Raw genomic sequence first — 18,209 nt, 5'->3', positions numbered from 1 at the left:
AACCTTTACCTCTATTGTCAATTGAACAGGTTTATTGCATTACATCATTTGTCGAAGCAAACTGGGGGGTTTGTACGCCGTAGAATCAAAGCCTTTAGGCCACCGTATCAAAGTCAAACATGCACTTCACCATTATAATAAACCAGATTTTATGGTGCATGGGCTTGCTTCATTTGTTTGAACAGAAATGAACTCATAAAGCACATAAAGGACACGTCAAGGTGGCTGTATGGCATGTTTGTTTTGTGCACAATGGACACATATGGACTTTGATCTTATGAAGTATTGTGGCGATAACCACCAACAAATGTGTCAACTTCAGGTTTTAAAACCAAAGCACAGATGAATTAGAGTTGGAGCTGGAGTGTTGATTATAGCTGTTTGAAATATGGCTGCCAAGTTGCCTAGAATGAAGGAAATCCTTTTTGATGAAAAGTAACAAGAAAAGAAAAGAAAATATCTTTTTTTTTTTCTGACCTATCTTCTGGATCATCACCAAAATTTAATAATCTGTTTTTATTTTATCATTTATGATTGATTGAAAAGAAAGATCAATACTTCCGCCAGTATTTCTGAATGCTTTTATTTTGAACAAAAGTAACAGGAAACACCACGGACACGCGTGTTTCTGCACGGGGAAAACGGGAAGCAGGAAGTGGAGAGGAAGCTTCCACAATGAGACCACTGCTTGCGCGCTGTCAGGTCGGCCGCTTGGTGTCGGTTTTCGGGTCAATTTCAGCCTCTCGGAACAAACTGGTAACGCAAATAGTAACGGCACCTCATCAGCGTTACTTTAGAAGAACAATGCACTATCAAACGGAGGAGAGAGGACGGCCCAATTCTACGGACTACCGGATCTATTTTAGTAAGTCAACGTTGGAGAGCCCATCACATTTTAGCACATCGATTTACTATGGTCATAGATGTTTTACAGGTAATCACAGTTCGACCTGAAGGTCAGAGTAAACACGTGACCTCACAGTTCCACGCGCCACTTGTGACATCGCATGCAACGTTCCCTCTAAGGTGCGATCGTGCGTAGTTACGCACAGCTGTTACGGTCTTCGAGCAGCGAAATTCTACGTTGCCAGGACATACATCCTTTGCTTGTTGATTTTATCTGTTTTATTTGTTGATTTTTGTCACTTGTTTTTATGTTATTTATTTTTATACTATTGTGCACTTTGAGATTTGCTTTAAAATGTAAAGTGCGTTTAAAATAAAATGTATTATTATGATGTTGCTCAAAGTTGTCCAAGGGACTGCTCAGGGAGTTTGTGTGTTTGCGCAGATGCATGAAACATTTGAGGGAACATTGATTGCATGTCGCACTTACATGTTAATTATATTTTAATAGAATATAGAATGATATGTCATATATAATTATGTGAGTAGAAAGCAGGGAGATGTGTGACTTTATGTAATTAAATAATTATAAGGTTTGACCAGAGGGTGGTGCTAGAGAACAGGCCAATGTTTCATTATGAAGGGGATATTTATTTATTCAACAAATAAACAAAGTGTCTGAAACCAAAACTTGGTCAACAATTTTCTGTAAATCATTCTCTGGAGGAAGAATCTGTCCTGTTCAGGAACAACAACTTTATGCACTGTTGTCACTTAATTTCTTTTCACTGTGACACACGTTCTTGTGCATGGATGTTGAGATTTTCTTTTGCGTTTTAGGAACCTCTGAAGGAATATATATTTCACCGTTCCATGATATTCCACTCATTGCTGAGACAGAACAGGTAGGTAATACTTGGTGTTTCTTGTCTCGTGATTATTAATTTAAGAAATGTTATGTCATTCATTCAGTTTGATTCACTAATGATGCAGAGCCCAGAGCTGTGTTTTTTTTTTTTAATATATTTTTTTTCCTTTGAAAGGACATCGGTGTGGCATCTAAAAAACTGAAGAGGAATGGGAGTGAGGTACTGTCAAAATATTTTATGTTTTCCCACATGAAAGCTCTCATTCCAGCCTATATTGTATTTAGGTTTCCTTTGTACTTTCTTTCAGGTGCTCTTTAACATGGTTGTGGAGGTACCTCGATGGTCCAATGCTAAACTGGAGGTAAGGAGGCTTTATATACGACACCTTATAAAACCAAACAGATTATTACTAGGGCTGTAAAAGTACACTAAAATGTCATTTAGGTTTGGTTCGGTTAATTTTGGTACAAAAAATGCAGATAAAATAACTTCAAATGCTTTTATTAATAAAAAAAATGCAAACAATAGAAGTTGTATAAATAAATAAAAGTGACCCATTTGGGTAATATTTCAAATAAATTAGACTGAGTTTTTTATTTTATGTATTAATAATAAAAAAGATCTTAATGAAATGATAAATAGACAAGTTCAAAACTGTAAACTTGGAACACTTGGCAACAACAGCCTGAATATGACAAACTATTCAAGCTTAAAGGTTTTGGCTAGAAAGATTAACTTCTCCACATTTTCTGTCGACACACAACTTCGGATTTCTCCACTTGCCTTAGTCCATCGGTAACTTTAACAGCGAAGCCAAAGTGAGGTGGGAGGGGCTTCTAGAACTGTAGCCGGAAGCTGACAACCATCAGTGCACACATCGACATACACCTTCATTAATGCTTCAATTTCCAGATTGCAACAAAGGAGCCGCTGAATCCGATCAAACAAGATATAAAGAAAGGAAAGCTGCGGTTCGTGGCCAACATTTTCCCCCATAAAGGCTACATTTGGAATTACGGAGCTTTGCCACAGGTGAGGACCTTTCGTTCTATTAATGGTCAAGGTTTTGTGTGTGTGTCTGCCATCCTTATGCATGTCTGCAACTTCATCCTAGCCAATGGTTAATAAAAGTTAATGATTTTCATTGTGCTAAAATCTTTGTTCCATATTATTGTGCCTTGCAAGACATGGGAAGATCCAGACCATAAAGACGACGAGACAAAGTGCTGCGGCGACTGTGATCCCGTTGACGTCTGTGATATTGGTACCAAGGTAAGACGAGTACTATTCTGTATTTAAATGAATGAATTACAGGATGTTTTTTGTTTGTAATATAGTTACTGTTTAAAGATGCGTTGAGTGATGATTTTCAGTGTGGTGTTGTGTTCTTCAGGTGTGCTCTCCAGGTCAGGTGATCCAAGTTAAAGTACTTGGTATCTTGGCCATGATTGATGAGGGAGAAATGGATTGGAAGGTCATAGCTATCAATGCCGAGGACCCAGATGCCAAAAACCTGAGTAGTGGGTATTTTCGCCAGATCAAGGATCCTAGACATCAATTTACACTGATCCTTCTCTGCCCTAAATAAATTTAAGGTCAGGAATTGTCATCACAAGTAAGACAAATGAGGATTTTACAGAGAAAGACCTTAGATTTGCATATCAATTGAAGTAATTCAGAGCATTCGAAGAATAACTGATGCTCAGATCTCTGCTTACTGTAAATATGATGTATGTTTGCTTGCACAGCCCAAATCAGATTCAAGTGATGGAATCCCAAAATCCCTTTAGCTTGGAAGGTCAAAACTCTTGGAGCTAAAATGCTAGCCTAAAATGTTCCTGATGGTATTTGCATTGCCAACATGTCTTATTCTGCATCTGTTAAGCTCTAACATGTTGAAAGGAGCTTTATTACTGCAGGCATATATAATATATATAATGTTAAAATTTAATATTTTTTTCTAACGTCATTCTGGATCCAATCCAGAGGAAATACATGACTGTTTCAAATTCCATAAACATCGGCCAATAATCAAATTTTGAAGGTCCATTGATGACAATGTTACTGAAAATGTCAAACTGATCCATAATCCAGGATCTCTTCTGGATCGACATGAAAATGTCATCATCTGTTCCTGGTAACATTCCCAACATTTCCTGAACTTTTTCATCAAGATCCACCCAGAACCTTTTGAGTTATTGTGATAAAAACGGACGGCGAGACAGACAAATACCAGACATAACCGCCGTCTCAGCGGAGGTAATAGTGTCCAAAGCGGTCCACTGTTCTTTTGATTTCCTCAGGCATAGAAGATGTCTGCAAGAGCCGCCCTGGTCACTTAGAAGCCACCGTTGACTGGTTCAGGAAATACAAGGTGCCTGATGGAAAGTCTGAGAACCAGTTTGGATATAATGAGCAATTCAAAGACAAGGTATCAAGGTTTTTCTACTGAATACTGTAGCTAGATGAGAGAAGACTGATTTTGTATGAATGCAATCCTTAATTGCTGCATAAAATAAACAACCCAGCAGCATTTCGTACCTGATGGTTTTCTCCTATTAATAGGACTTTGCAGTTGAGATTATTAAGTCCACTCATGAACAGTGGAGGGCACTAGTGGAGAAGCGGAAAAACGGTGGAGGAATCGCATGGTAAGTTGATGGAGGTGAAACCCCATTTTTATTAGCGTTGATTTGGGTGTTTTCAGACGGCCGGAACAGATTAACTTGTTTTCAGTTATTTCATATGGAAAAAATTCATTTGACAACGAATGATTTTAGTTACGAGCTCGGTCCAGGAGCGATTTATAACTCGCATGTCAAGGTATTACTGTACTTCCCTTTTTATATACTCAAAACATTGGTGACTTTTTAGTATTAGAAACCTGAATCCTGCGGTGTGGTTTATTAATGACTCTCTTTTTGTTTCGTTTTGTTCAGCAAAAATATCTCCTGCTCTAAAAGCCCTTTCAAATGCAGCCCAGATGAGACCAGAGATGTTGTCAAGTTGGTATGAACTTCCACATGCTGTCATTTCATGATAATCAGAGTAAAAGCTTGCGTTTATTAATGTATAACGTTTACAGGCCCCTGCATTTGGTAATGCACTTCCTGTGTCTTCAGAAGGTAAGTCAATAACGTTTTAACTCCACTAAATTAATTTCTTTGAGGTGTTGTTGTTGTTTTTTGACATTTGTGTAATCCTAAAACTTTTCTTGGACAGTGGATAAGTGGCATTTTGTCTGACGGCCCAAAGGCAGTATAGAAAGCAACAAAATGTCCCTTCATCTGCAGCTGGATGTGCTTTTGGTAAGGACTCAACTGGATTGAGCTTCGTCCATGTTCAGTCTTATTTCCTTAAACAAAGAGGAAATGGTCATCAAATACGAGCCAGTGATGACCTGAATATTTCAAGTTTACGTCAAGATGTAAAAGTAAGATGTGCTTAACCTTGAAAGTCTTGCTAATGTACTCCAATTTGCATTTGAAACTTTTCATTTTAGTAATATGTGCAATTTGTATGTAACGCATGAACATTTATTCATTTTTGAGTAAATAAAGTCTTGGCCATGACATGATCTCTTCTAACTTCATGTGTAATTACATATTTATAAACCTGACCATGTGGAAATCAATGCATAGAATATAGATAATGCTATTAACTTGGAGTAACACATAAAATTCCTTTAAATAAATATAGATTTTATTTAAAAAAAAAAAACACCCACATCTCAGCAATATCAGGAATGATATAATAAACAGCTTTCAGATAAACTGCATTCAGTACATTACAATACTTACAGTATTAATACCCATCATTAATTCCATTTTTCAACATACCAAACTTCAGGAAAACAAGGAAAGCATAAAAAAAAAGATGGGCATAAAGTTGCACTTTTTATTTTTTTTATTTTTTAATAAATTTAGTGTTGAACTGCGAACAGACCAAGTGTCTATCGACTGCTAACTTAACTTTTGAACTAAGCACACATACTGTGCTAGTTAAGCGCAGGAGGTCATTCAAGTATCACTCAGACACACTGTTAAGCATCTTCAAGTATGGCTATGCTTTTAACCCGCTATATCTGAGAAACCTTGGCTTTCTGAACCACAGCCTGCTACTGTAGCTGGGTGCTGTACATCAAAATTCAACATTAGTTTATATAGATTTATTTTACAAAATGAACTGTCAAGAATAAACTAGGACTTCTAATGTCTGAGCAAACAGGATACCATAACTGTAAACATTAATTTGACATAAATTTACAAAGACTTCCTGGATAATCTAACCATGAAAATTATTTTACCTGAAAGAGCCAAAAGGGTACTTAACAATATACTGAGGATTGTTGATAGAGGAGCCGTGAGCCAATTTTATAGAGTAAGAAGATATCAATATTAATCATAATAGTTTAAAAAAGAGGTTTCTAAGGTTTAAAAAAAAGCAGTTGCTGGGTATGTACAATGTGACAATTTATTTTTTTAAACACATTTACAATCTGTTTAAATAAAATGTAACTTTTTTTTTTTCCTGGAAAAGAATTGAAGTGCTGTTACACAAGGAAAATATTGAATAGTGGGGTAGCTTGTTACTTTAGCATGACTGTCATACCAATATATATATATATATCACATTAATTAAATCAAATAGACAGAAAATAAATCAATATACAATTGCTTAGTGGTTATAAATAAATGTAACTATACACAGGCACAAAGATGTGCAACTATGTTAATCACGGTCCTGGTCTTGTCTCATTGCAAAAGCAAATACATTATGTTTTAGTTAGTCAATATAGTTTCCCTTTAGTTAACTCAGTGCATATATGTTCAGATTACCTTTAAAATTTTACCACCATCCTACTAACTAAAATTAAAGTCTGCAAAAAATGTAGAATTAGATTCAGGATGCAATGGGAAGTACCTGAATGGAAAAAATGACGGGATGAATACAGGTGGTGAAGATGTAACAGAATTTACATTAAAAAAAGCCCCTGATTTTACAGTAACTTAAAAGATTAAAGTCCAATAAATACTTTCTTCCAGAATAAGAAAGTAAAACATGAACTTTTATGCCTTTTAACTAGTTTATGTGTTATTGATAATTTGATGGTAATACACAAAGGAAGAAAGTATGTTTATTTTTATTCTATTGCCAAACTAGGTTTGAGGTATAAGAGAGGCTTCTACTGTACATTATTTAAAAGCCTTCTCTGCTCAAAGAGTCTCACATTGTATGTGTCTAGTAGGCTGAATAGCACCGCATGAATCCTAAAGAATTACAATGAAATAGGCTGTTTGCATTCTTTACAACACAAAATCAACAGTTATTCCAAAAAAGTGAAATTAACTTACTGTACAAATCTCACCTGTTTATGTTACAGCTAGATACCAATAATTAATGACCCCACAACAAGCCAGCTGCCCTCTGAAACTGAAGCTGAGCTTACCCTGTTTCATGTTTCTCAGTGTAGAAAAAGCACATTTACGAAGCACCACAGACATAAAAGTACAGGTAATATTCACAGTCCAGGTTTTTTCAACGAACCCAAAGTAAGGAACATTAAAAACAGATGCTGACAACAAAGTAAACCTGGAAAAAAATTGAATTAACAACAAGGTATATATTATTCCCCTCAATGTTAAAAATGCACCATTAATATGGCTCAATTTACAGTATATGACAGTGAAAGAGCACCAACACACTGATTTGAAAATAAGGTTTACATTTTAAAAAGATTTTTTTGCATGAAGTCACCAGTTTCATTGATCACTCTTGTAACCCTCCATTTAAGTTGACCAATGATAATGATAATATAATTTGATTTTAGTGCTGCTTAGAAATGAAAAACAATCAGTATAGCAATACGGCAAGTTTAATCAGTTTTTTGATTTAAAAGATTTCCAAATTTTTTGAAATCAATGTACCATTTTACTCAACAAGTGCTCTAACATTGATTCACTATAAACCATTATAATACTCATGATTTGACAGTGGAATGAATGCTTCAGTGTCCTGTTAACATAATTGTCACTAGTAAAGTGTATTCTGTTTATAGTGTGAAGGCATTTGGATCGAAATAAATTACAATACACTCATGCTTTAGCACCGTGAATGTTGCCATTTACAAAATCAGTGTTATATGCCAAGATGACATCACCAAAATGTCATAAGAAAAATAAAGCTCCGAAATTGAAACTTTGTTTCCATTAAAAAATAGGTCCATATGAATCAGAGTGAAAGCACCATAGATTTTGACAGTGTGATTCTTGCAAAAGTTGCCAGAAAGAAAATAAATATATCCTCGGTATCGTCAACTAGTAAACCTAGGTTTTTGAGGAAGTGAAAGACCTGATGTGAAAGGGGATATGTAATCCATCTGATTACAGTTTCCTTTTTCAATGCAACATTGATAACCTTACTGATAGGAGTGTAAAGATGAGACCAGTGGTGCTGCTGGCCTTTTTCACAAAGCACCTTCAATTGTCTTCCACATCACGGTTTACTACACAAACTTATTGTAAGGCCCTGTCACCTTGGTGAAGGCATACGGAGATGTACTGACAAAGGTGTTTGTTGTGCATGACAAAGACCCCTCCATCAGTGCCTGGATAAAACGTTTGCAGGGAGGCTCCCCAGTGGTTTCTGAAGCCTCACGTTTGACCCCCTTCTTGCTGCCCTTGCTCGGTGTCCCCTCACCACCATTCCTTTCTGTTTCTTCCTCCTTTTCTCGAGCTTTCTCAGCCATCTTGGCTTCCCACAGTGCTAAACCATGCTTGGCCTCATTCATATTTTTGTGCTGGTAGAAGACCAATGAGATGCGTGTTGGGTGGTTGCGGTTTGGGTTTTTAAGTGGTGTTGTGGCATGAAGCTCCCGTTTTGCACACTCGATGAGCACTGAGCCATGGCTTGGTGCCACAGCAACGCCACCGATATCAGGGTCCAAGAAGTTGTGTTCATTGTCTGACCACATCTCAGGCTTTTGAGGTGTCGTAGGTGTCTGGGGTGTTCCTGGCTCCTGTTTTATACCAGTGCCCATGACGCTCCCATTAGACAGACTTAACCCTGACTGTGTTTCAGGGATCAAAGACCTACCGCTCAACTGAGTAGAAAGCATCTGCGGATGAGACATGCACATCTCGGTCTTTATTTGCATATTAAAAGGATCTTGGCCTGGGGCTATAATGTGAGGGCTCCGTGATAGGTATGGATTTGGGTAACCTCCAAGCTGATTGCCTTTACTCACAGCAGCTATATAGTCCAGACCTTCATGGGCTAATGGCGCTCTTGAGTGAGGTTCCATGATTTGGGGATCTGAGGCTCCATTGGGACCATAAGGGGCATAGGGTCTCAACGGGTGAATTGGCCTCACGCTGCAAGTATTGAAACCACTGAGCTGTAAGCCTGAATCGCCATACCTTGGTGGATAATTTACCCCATAACGCTGATGCACACCATATGCCTGCTCTGAGTAAACCGCTGGCCTCTGTTGACGATATATGTCCAAGGTTTTTGGGTTTGAAGCGTAGTATGGATGGTAATTGTCGAGGGGCATGCCTCCATTACATTGAAAACCTGGGTATGGATGATTTGATCCATTAATGTAAGAATTTGGTGCATGGAGTGGGGAGGGGTAAGGGCTAGCTGGTGTTGGTGGCTGCAGTGGGTACATGCTGCTTGGCTTGGAAGTGCTTGGAAAAGTCCCAGGGTGGTTGGGAAACAAGCTTGTTGCATTTGTTGATCCAGGGTACAGGGGAAGAATGCTCTCATGCTGTTGTTGCTGCAGTTGCTGATGATGGACCCCAAGAGGGTGAGTTGCCTGACCTGACTGTAGGGATGCTCCCATAGCACCTGGAATAATTCCTAAAAAAAGAAACAAACATAAAGACCTTATCAGCACTGAAGGAATTACACAAATGTCCACTCTTATGTAACTTTTTTTCAATTAATTACTCATAACCAAAAAAAAGAAGATTTGAGATACAATATATGAAATGCATCAGAATAAATGTTTACCCTACCTTCCATTGGAGCGTTCTGAGAAGTATTCTCGCAAGTGCCCAGTTTTGATTTGGTCAAGAGGGCCTTCTCTGCCTTATCATTAGCGCTTTCGAGCATGACATTCTTGTTGGCAGCTGCCTTCTTGGCATCCAGCTTTTTCTGCCGGCAAGACTTGGCAGGTTCTGCAAGCATGCGCACCTGGCGGCGGAAGGCACTGAGGACTTGGATAGCACCTGACTTAATCTTTTCCTGTTGACCCTCCTCATTGCCAAATTCATCAGTGCTGGAAGCTTTATAAAGAGGCAGTACATGGAGCTGTTCATCCTCTGGTATTACTCCAATTTTTCGGTTATCCTCACTTGTTAATGTACACACCTGGGAAAACAGGGTGAGGTAAATCTAAGTCTTTGATGGAGGTGCCACAACATTTAATGACTTCAGCCGATGTTTTAAGCCGACTTTTATTAATCACGTCAATCACTGGGACATTATCATAATGTGCAGTTCATCAATTCCTTAGCTGTATTATGTAGACATCCGCACATAGTACTCTTTTCCTTAAGTTCTCCTTACCAATGTGCTGCCACCCTGCATGTTGTGGAGGTCTCTATGAGCATGCGCACAGAAATCCAGACAGGCAGTGACCCCAGAGAAGGGACGGCCCTCCTTGAGCCCGAGGCGACAATCTGTTGCCCTGTGTTCATGTTCCACCTGTACCCAGGAACATCAGGATGCGAATTTGATATACGAAGGTTGTTTTAATAATCTGTATAAATCAAATAGTATGCAATGTTTAAATTTACTCACTTGGTTTCCATATGCTTCAGGTGCCAAAGTTTGATACAAGGGAGCCAATAAATTTGCCAGATTTTGAAAGTTTTTCTCTATTTTCTCTTCCTGAAATGCAAATATTACAAGAGTCAATTGAGTTGGCATGTTACTGGCATATTAATGATTTTTTTATTTCCATAAAGTACCTCTTTCACATCATCTCCTAGTAGCTTGAATTTTCTTGGTATTTTGCTTCTGGCAAACTTGCAGCCATTGTAGTACATACTCCAGGAACAGCCAAAGGAGAAAGATGCTCCACTTACGTCAGGATCTAATCCCTGGCATGCACATGTCCGCCTGGAAAAAAACCCCAAACAAAAATAATTTAAGAAAATCAGAACTTAAAACATAACACATATGTATACTCTATGTAAGTTTAGTATAAAAAGAGTGATTGGCCAGATGTGGTTTGTTGTACAGTCACTTACTCCTCGTTAAGAGCGCAGCGTCTCTGGGTATGGGCCCCATTCTTCGTTAGAGTCTCACTTAGCTCGAGGTAGAGGTGATCAGCGAGGTTGTGCGGGATGCCCTCCCATACCAGCATTACCACAATAATACAGGCTGTGTCACATTTATGGCCAGTACGTTCACGCACCAACACCAGCAGCTTTTCTTCAACACTGGATCGTCGAATTACCTGAAACATTGCAGATAAATGAAGCCATATGTTGGCATTATATTCAGACACAATGGTAGCTGATTCACTCCAAATACTCTAAAGAAACTCTTACCCATTTAGCTATGGGACACCCCTGTGTACTTTTACCTTCCTTGCCAGTGTATATTACTTTCTCAATCCTGATGGCCCGACCAGTTAGACCAGACCTGAAAACAAAATAGTGGTGTCAAAGTAAAGAAAAATATTAGACGGCGCCAACTAAAATATTCATTTGTCAAGAAATCAATATGAACTTAACCTTTTCTCCACTGTCTCTCGTATGCCAGCAACAGTGGGTGCTGACCCCAGGTGAGTGTAGTATGGGCCCTCATCTTTCTCACTGATTTGCTCTAAATATAAAGGACCATATATTAATATTTACACACAAACTAATCATATTTCAGACTCGTAATATTTGAGACTCACCAACACAGTGGCATGATGCAATATCATATTGTGTTTTTATGGGTGTATCCAATAGATTCTTTATAGGGTTATCTAAAAGCTTCAAAGGAGAATCCATGAAGCTTTGTAAAAGATGTTCTTTCTTAGGGGTGGACATGGTTTGTTTCGGTGAGGCGACTGCTGAAGTTTCAGCTCCATTCAGGTCTGTGTTGGTTGATAGAATTGTGACAGGCCCAGAAGATTCCACTTTAACTTTGTGTGTTGTATTCATGACCATGGGTTTATTTTCAAATACAGGTGAAAGCTTGTACTGCTTCAGGCTTTGTTCCATAGAAGCCAAAATGCTCCCCTGCCTCTTGCTTTGCTCGCACAGGGATTGTTGATTTTCCTGCTTGACTTGAATTCTACCCATCCCTGCCTCTTTCATTTGTAAATAATGCTCCTGTTGTTGTGAAGCAGGCAGCTGAAATCTGGGTCCATTATCCGTTTTCACAGCTCTGAGACCATGATTGGTGTCATAAACATTCTGAGGGAGGTGAGGAAGCCCTTGACGCTCCTGTTTCTGTAGCAGATGCATGCGCAAGGCTGCATGCCTCTGAAAGTCTGCATGGGTACTTACAGGTCTCAGAGGTAGTGGAGATCCCCCTTGGAACTGCGTGCATGATGTATTCTGCTGCTGTTCAGCTTTATGGTACATCTGTGTTGATACCTGTTGGTTTACCATGCCTTGTGGTAAGTGTGTCTGTGACTGCGTAGAGGTCTGGGAGATGTCTGCATGGCTAAGCTGGTGGCAGTGGTTGTTAGGCCTCTGTGGTAGGCCTGTCTTGAGGTTACTGGTGCCTAGATTTGGTGGAAACTGCATTTGATGTTTTTGTGGTTGCTGCATCTCTGTTGAGTTATTGTAACTGAATATCGCAGGGTCATTGTGCTGGGTGTTTTGGTTATTGGATTGAGCAGAAGGGCTTGATAGAGGTGGTTTGGAGTGAAGTTGCTGTTGATCTGGCTGAGGCTGACTGCGAGGTCTGTAATTTGGAGACTTGAGTTGCTGCCTTTCAAATTGTGGTGGATTAGACAGTGGCCGTTGAAGATGGCAGTGATGGTGTTGCTGCTGTGGCTGTATTTCTAATAACCCAGGTGATAATATATCTTGCAAATCAGGGTCTTCACATAAGTGCTCTGACTGCAACTGAGTTTGGATATGGCTGTCTGCCTTCTGATTTGCAGGGAAGTTACATTGCTCCGAATCTTTTGGTGTCAGAGACTGATGCAGTTGTGGTGCGCTCAAATTTAATTGCTGCCACCCAGGGGCAGTGTTGTGCTGAGCTGGGGCACAGTGACTTTGGGCTGGGAGACTGTCCTGCTGTGGCTGCTTGAAGCTGTTAGACCCTTGACTGCTATCTGTGAAAATCCCTTGTGTCTGGAAACTTTGCACAGAATTTGTCTCCAACATTTGGCTGTGAACCTGGGGATTAGCTGCTGGGTGTTCTGACTGCATGTTAGCAGGGAAGCCCCTCCACATTTCCTGCTCATGTGCCTGGGATGGTGGAGCACTTGCTGGTTGTTGCTGGGATTGTGAAGAGTTTAGCTCTAACCAGCCTCTCGGGGGGGTTGTCGAACATGATAAATTAGCTCTTTGCTGGGAATTACTCTCCATCCCATTTTGTAACTCAGCATGACGTGACTGCTCATGATTGCACCCCATGGAACCTATATCGTCAGTTCCATGTGGGTTCTCAGCATTTTGTTTTAAAGCTTGATGTTGGATCCCATACTGGTTGCCACTGTCATGATGCTGAGGTTGACCAGACTCGGGTTCCAATCTTTGCCCTGTCTTCTGTAATGTGGAGTTGGGGAATCCATATCTGCCTGTCTCTGTTACCTGTAGAGGAGTATTTTGCTCAAGAAATGAGTTCTGGTCAAACTCCTGGTTGGCTTTTAGATACATGCTTTGCGGATCGGTACCATCAGGGTAGCACTGAGAGCCATTTTGATGCTGTTGTGAACTACTAGCACCATCGCTAGATCTGATCATGTCAGATAACTTCTGGTCAGAGTAAACTGTTGTCTGCTGTTGATACTGCTGTTGTTGCTGCTGTCTATCAGCTTCAAAACTGTTGGAACATCCATTTACGACATAGTTGACAGACTTACAGTTGCTGTCCACTTTAACATTGCCTGATTTTTTGGGCTGCTGTGGCTTTGAAATTGAAATTCGGGCTGCATTGGGCAATCCTGAAGAGAGGGGTTGAGCACCTTCACTGGGGGACTTATTTGCACGCAAACCTTTGACATCTTCTATCTGTGACCCAGATGGTTGTTGCGCAATTGACACTTGTTCAGGATAATAATGAGACAAGGTTTTCTCCAAAAGATCATCTGGAGTTCTTTCTATGGTTGAGAGGGGTGATGCAGCACCATTTGGAATCGAAACTTGTTTATTTTTTGGCAGACTAAAAATGTCACCATTTGGAAACTGACAGTTCCTTTTATCAAATCGAATCGCTATTGGTGAGGTACTGCACTCATATTCTGTTTCCTTTGCCAAATCAGCAAAGTCCCCCAAAATGGGGCTCATGTCATTATTTCCTTTAAACTCAGAACTTAATCTAAGTTTCTTGGGTTGGTGAAGCTGCAAAGATTGATCATTGAGCGCATGCTTCAATTCGCCATTCACCAATTCTCCATTCATCATGCAGGATCCTTGATCAAGCATCCCTTGCACTGAAACAATGCTGTCACAGGTCTCCCTCTGCCTTTTCAAGGTGTTGGCACCTGTGTCAGGTTTGTAAAGATTCCAGTTTGTATCTTCAGTGATCTGCAGAGAATCTTCTTCTGAAGACTGGCCTCCATTCTGGAGTTTGTGAGAGATATTTTGTGATGTGCCAAATTGTGTTAATATCAGACTTTCTTCCGTCTCATGTCTGGCCTGTTCTGTTTCCATCTGTCCTGCTCAGAGTCCATCCACAGGGCTGCCCTCTGTCCGTCCTGCAAGATAGAACAATGGCAATGCAATATTAGGTTAATCACCACGCATGATTATTAATTAATATTATGAACTGTGATGACTGTTGATTATTAATTTCTGGTTTAAGGTGAGAATTACATTTCTGTTGCTCCTGCTCTTACTCTTTCACTTTTATCCTCTATCTCTTCTCCCATTCTCTCTATCAGCAGCAAATATATTCCAATGATTCTAGTACATTTATTTCTGTCTTCCTTAATTATTAATGCATGTCACGTCTGCTGCATCTGCAAAACAATTACAGTGCTTATGCACGAAGACCCGCAATTTAATATATGATAATTATAAGCAATCTTCTTGCAGATGCTGAAAGAATGGCCAGATGAGTAGCACATTCTGATTTCACATGTAAAGTTGAAGAGCTGTATCAATTAATGTTGGCTGGCAGAAAACAAGTTGATTGTATTGATTATGTTGATTCCTGGTTGCCATGAGAAAGTTACAATATACAGTATTTCAAATCTTGCTGCTGAAGTTGTCCTAAATAACGAAATGCAATGCTTTCGTGTCATGTACACACTGTTCCCTGTTTGACTATGTGCACCTGGTTTTCACTCTCCTCAGTGACTTAAACAGAGAGTCTCAATTGTTGCAGGAAGATAAAGGAGTCATTGGAGAAACATGCACATCCCTTGTCTTGTGGAATAGTCGATGAAAAGTGAAGAGTGGTTGTCGTGCGTAATATATCTATCAACTTTTAACACGCAAACTGCCTTTCTGGGTAAAAGTGATGCAAGGGTTTCGTAAGCTAGAAATATAGAGAAGTAATGACTCAAGAGGAACGTGCTCTTCAGCCCCTCCTTTTGGTTTAACGGAATCAACAAAAACCAGTTTGGATGCAAGTTTACACAGAGGTATTTGGTACAGGTTTGAAAATACTCCCAGATCCTCCCTCGTTAATGGCTTTGACGGTCTCAGTCTTATTAACCTTAGTTGTAACCTAGTTATTCCACTTACTGCAAGGATACGGAATTTGTAACATGTTATATTTAGACAATAGTAGGACATGAAGGTAAAGTGCCTCATAAGCACCTTGTGAGACAGGTTGCAGAAGTCCTCACTGCTGTCAGATACAGACGCATGTTTAGTGTAATCAAAAGTGGCACCAAGCCTAATTATGATTATGATCGTTTTGCAAAAATTAAATATATGTTGACAAATGAATATGAAAAAACCATCAGGGGGTTGTTGGCTCTATTTGATGAATTGCCAGTGAGCTTTGCATCCAGGGGGTCTTCTGCAAAATCATCATCTGCAGCAGATCTGTTACAGCAGGGGGTCCCCATGAGGCATTTGTTACTGGGCCGCATTTAATATGGGAATATTTAACTCCACCAAGATGTTTGGTGAATCGACACTCATCAGTTAACCACAACATTGCGGGATCCTGACATTTATCAAAGAGGACATCAAAATACCTGAATCACATTAACTGTTATAATCACTGCATTGTGACAGTGACAAAGTGACCTGCTGTGTTTCTAACGGCTCTAATTGGCCTCTCCTATTATTCTTATTTCATCTAGCTTTATTGGTATAGAATCTCTCTCCACATTAGGCTCAACTCACTGAGGTCAAATTTTACTCCAGCTGTTTTAAGCAGCAAGGAGTAAATTAAAGCTCCCTCTCTTTTTTTTTTTTTTGGAGCGCTTTCAAATAGGAAACATCTGATCCCTGAAATTGTAACAATGTGGTAAGCGAGTGAATGCCGCTGTCGAACCCATGTGACTACTCCTTTGTTTTGTCTGGCTCTTGGTGCAGTCTGTAAATCAGTAACTCGAGTCAAGAGGTGAACGCTGGTGCTAAGCCGCTTTCAGTGTGGCTCCATTCCTGAGGGACACTCCAGGCTTTACAAAGGCCCGAATGGAGCCAAGCAGCTTGTCACAGTTGGATACACCCACACTGACAAAAAAGAAAAAAAAAAAATCTTTGCAACCCAGAACAAAGCCAGAGATCCCAGCTGAGTGTGCACGCCTGTACACGTACAAACCTACACCAATTACGCAATATTTTAACTCCAGTTCTGGTGGCTCTTGCTGCAAAACATACAGAATATCAGCTGCATCCCCTTAGTTGTTGAATAGATGTGATTCATATGAAGATCTAAGTTTCCACATTAGGTATAGCTCCACAGTACACCAGTGGAAATCATTGAAGTGGTTTTAGTGTGAATGCCTTCTGGAAGTTACAATGCTTTGATCTGTTTTGGTCTTTCTAGTAGCTGTTCACCAGGGAAATGAGCAATCTGTTTCAGTTTATGGTATGATTTGACTTGCTTGGATTAAATTAGCGCCCCAACGCATCTTTTTTTTCCTCTTAAAGGCAATGTCTTTTTCTCTGTGTTCTGTTGTTTGTCTTCCCTCCACCTCTCATAAACTCAGCCCTTCTGCCTTGTAATTAGACTTTTATGTTCTTCTGTACACCTGCGGTATCTCCTTTATTAATTTTTTTTGCTCTACAGTCTGTCATTTGGCCTCTGCAGCTGTGACCCGTTCTGTTAAGTGCCGTTGTTGACGTCTCGCCGGTCATTGACTATAGGTATTGTCTCTGTAGCAATGTGATTTCTGGCATTTCTAGATGGTCCGTTGCCTTAGTGCTCTTAGGCCTGGGGGGCAAGGGTGGACTCTTGGACACAGTGTGACCAGTGTTGCAAAACAATGGACAGAGCTTTCACAAGAGTATTTTTTTTAAACGGCAGTTAATACACACAAAAGTAGATCCTTATTTTAGCAGTTAACTGTTTCTAGTAAAGCTTTACTTGGCCAAGACAAATAGTCTGGACTCGCACTGTGTTTTTGTTATTGCAGGAGAGACCCAGTGAAATTAAAGCTCTGCCATAGTAGATGAGGTCTGTTTGGTTTGACTTGGCAGCCGCATGTGACATTCAGCACCAACGACAGCTGTTGGGAAACTTGGGTCTCCAACCTCGGCAGGTTCATTCAGACCAAATCGGGCGTTGCAGCCCTTCCGTAGAACCTTGCATGGGGTCAGCACCTGACTCGAAAGCTACAGCTCTTCCAGAGCATGCTTACAAGTTTGCACAATGTTTTTGAGGCACCGTGCATCAAGCGTTCACCTTTGGTTTGAATGTAGGATTAAGGGTTAATGATTCCTAAAGAGTGCTGTCGTTGCTATGGCGCAACGCTGTAAATCAAATGCATGCATGCTGAAACATGCCACCCACTTGCAGAATAGGCCAATAATAAGCCACAATCTCAAGTGTACATTTCCTTTTCTTTGCTGAAGTGGGCTTATTCGCATTTCCTGTTTGAAGCATAATAACACAGTGCATGCGTCCAGTCAAGAGTCTATACATTTCTAGAGCTCTTAGCAAACGTAAAATCAATATTCCTCATAACAAACTTATTTTAGGGCTGCTTTTCACTGCATTATTTACCAACTCAGTGTTGGAATTGCCATAATATCAAGCATATGCTAAAGGTTCCTCGGGAAATACAATGAAAATAAATTTAAGTAATTTTGTTTTGGATGTCATCACAAGTAGTGAAGTAGAGGACTCAATTGGAACAAACACTGAAATCCAGTAAGGTCCTGGGCCCTGTCACAACACAACACA

General features: G+C 39.9%; 2 protein-coding genes across 2 annotated transcripts; one reads left to right on the top strand and one right to left on the bottom strand.

Moving 5' to 3' along the window:
• Positions 1-653: 653 nt before the first annotated feature.
• Positions 654-5,283, top strand: ppa2 (inorganic pyrophosphatase 2). Its single transcript, XM_068750687.1, has 12 exons — positions 654-865; positions 1,687-1,751; positions 1,890-1,934; positions 2,023-2,076; positions 2,628-2,747; positions 2,901-2,987; positions 3,109-3,235; positions 4,019-4,146; positions 4,281-4,366; positions 4,655-4,724; positions 4,801-4,840; positions 4,938-5,283. Exons 1-12 carry the CDS (start codon positions 676-678, stop codon positions 4,958-4,960), a joined length of 1,035 nt encoding a protein of 344 aa, XP_068606788.1. The 5' UTR covers positions 654-675; the 3' UTR covers positions 4,961-5,283.
• Positions 5,284-8,151: 2,868 nt separating this feature from the next.
• tet2 (tet methylcytosine dioxygenase 2) lies at positions 8,152-12,496 on the bottom strand. The gene is made up of 10 exons (XM_068751043.1): positions 11,632-12,496; positions 11,465-11,555; positions 11,279-11,372; positions 10,976-11,184; positions 10,694-10,844; positions 10,524-10,613; positions 10,290-10,427; positions 9,737-10,091; positions 8,811-9,566; positions 8,152-8,780 (listed from the first exon to the last, which is right to left on the bottom strand). The coding sequence occupies exons 1-10, from the start codon at positions 12,494-12,496 to the stop codon at positions 8,221-8,223; spliced, it is 3,309 nt and encodes a 1,102-aa protein (XP_068607144.1). The 3' UTR covers positions 8,152-8,220.
• Between the last annotated feature and the right edge of the window lie 5,713 nt (positions 12,497-18,209).

The sequence above is a fragment of the Brachionichthys hirsutus genome, chromosome 17, assembly GCF_040956055.1.
Source record: "Brachionichthys hirsutus isolate HB-005 chromosome 17, CSIRO-AGI_Bhir_v1, whole genome shotgun sequence".
Classification (NCBI taxonomy): Eukaryota; Metazoa; Chordata; class Actinopteri; order Lophiiformes; family Brachionichthyidae; genus Brachionichthys; species Brachionichthys hirsutus.
The sequence above is the reverse complement of the archived record's forward strand: the minus strand, read 5'-3'. Positions and strand labels throughout refer to the sequence as shown.

What these genes read in the sequence shown, in the direction of transcription:
- ppa2 (XM_068750687.1), top strand. Translation starts at nt 676, where the DNA reads ATGAGACCACTGCTTGCGCGCTGTCAGGTCGGCCGCTTGGTGTCGGTT. An exon ending in TCATTGCTGAGACAGAACAG is followed by an intron (nt 1,752 to 1,889) that starts GTAGGTAATACT and finishes TTCCTTTGAAAG; the next exon opens with GACATCGGTGTGGCATCTAA. An exon ending in GGTCCAATGCTAAACTGGAG is followed by an intron (nt 2,077 to 2,627) that starts GTAAGGAGGCTT and finishes TTCAATTTCCAG; the next exon opens with ATTGCAACAAAGGAGCCGCT.
- tet2 (XM_068751043.1), bottom strand. Translation starts at nt 12,496, where the DNA reads ATGCAGCAACCACAAAAACATCAAATGCAGTTTCCACCAAATCTAGGC. An exon ending in CGAGAGACAGTGGAGAAAAG is followed by an intron (nt 11,373 to 11,464) that starts GTTAAGTTCATA and finishes TTTTGTTTTCAG; the next exon opens with GTCTGGTCTAACTGGTCGGG. An exon ending in CTGAAGCATATGGAAACCAA is followed by an intron (nt 10,428 to 10,523) that starts GTGAGTAAATTT and finishes TCCTGGGTACAG; the next exon opens with GTGGAACATGAACACAGGGC.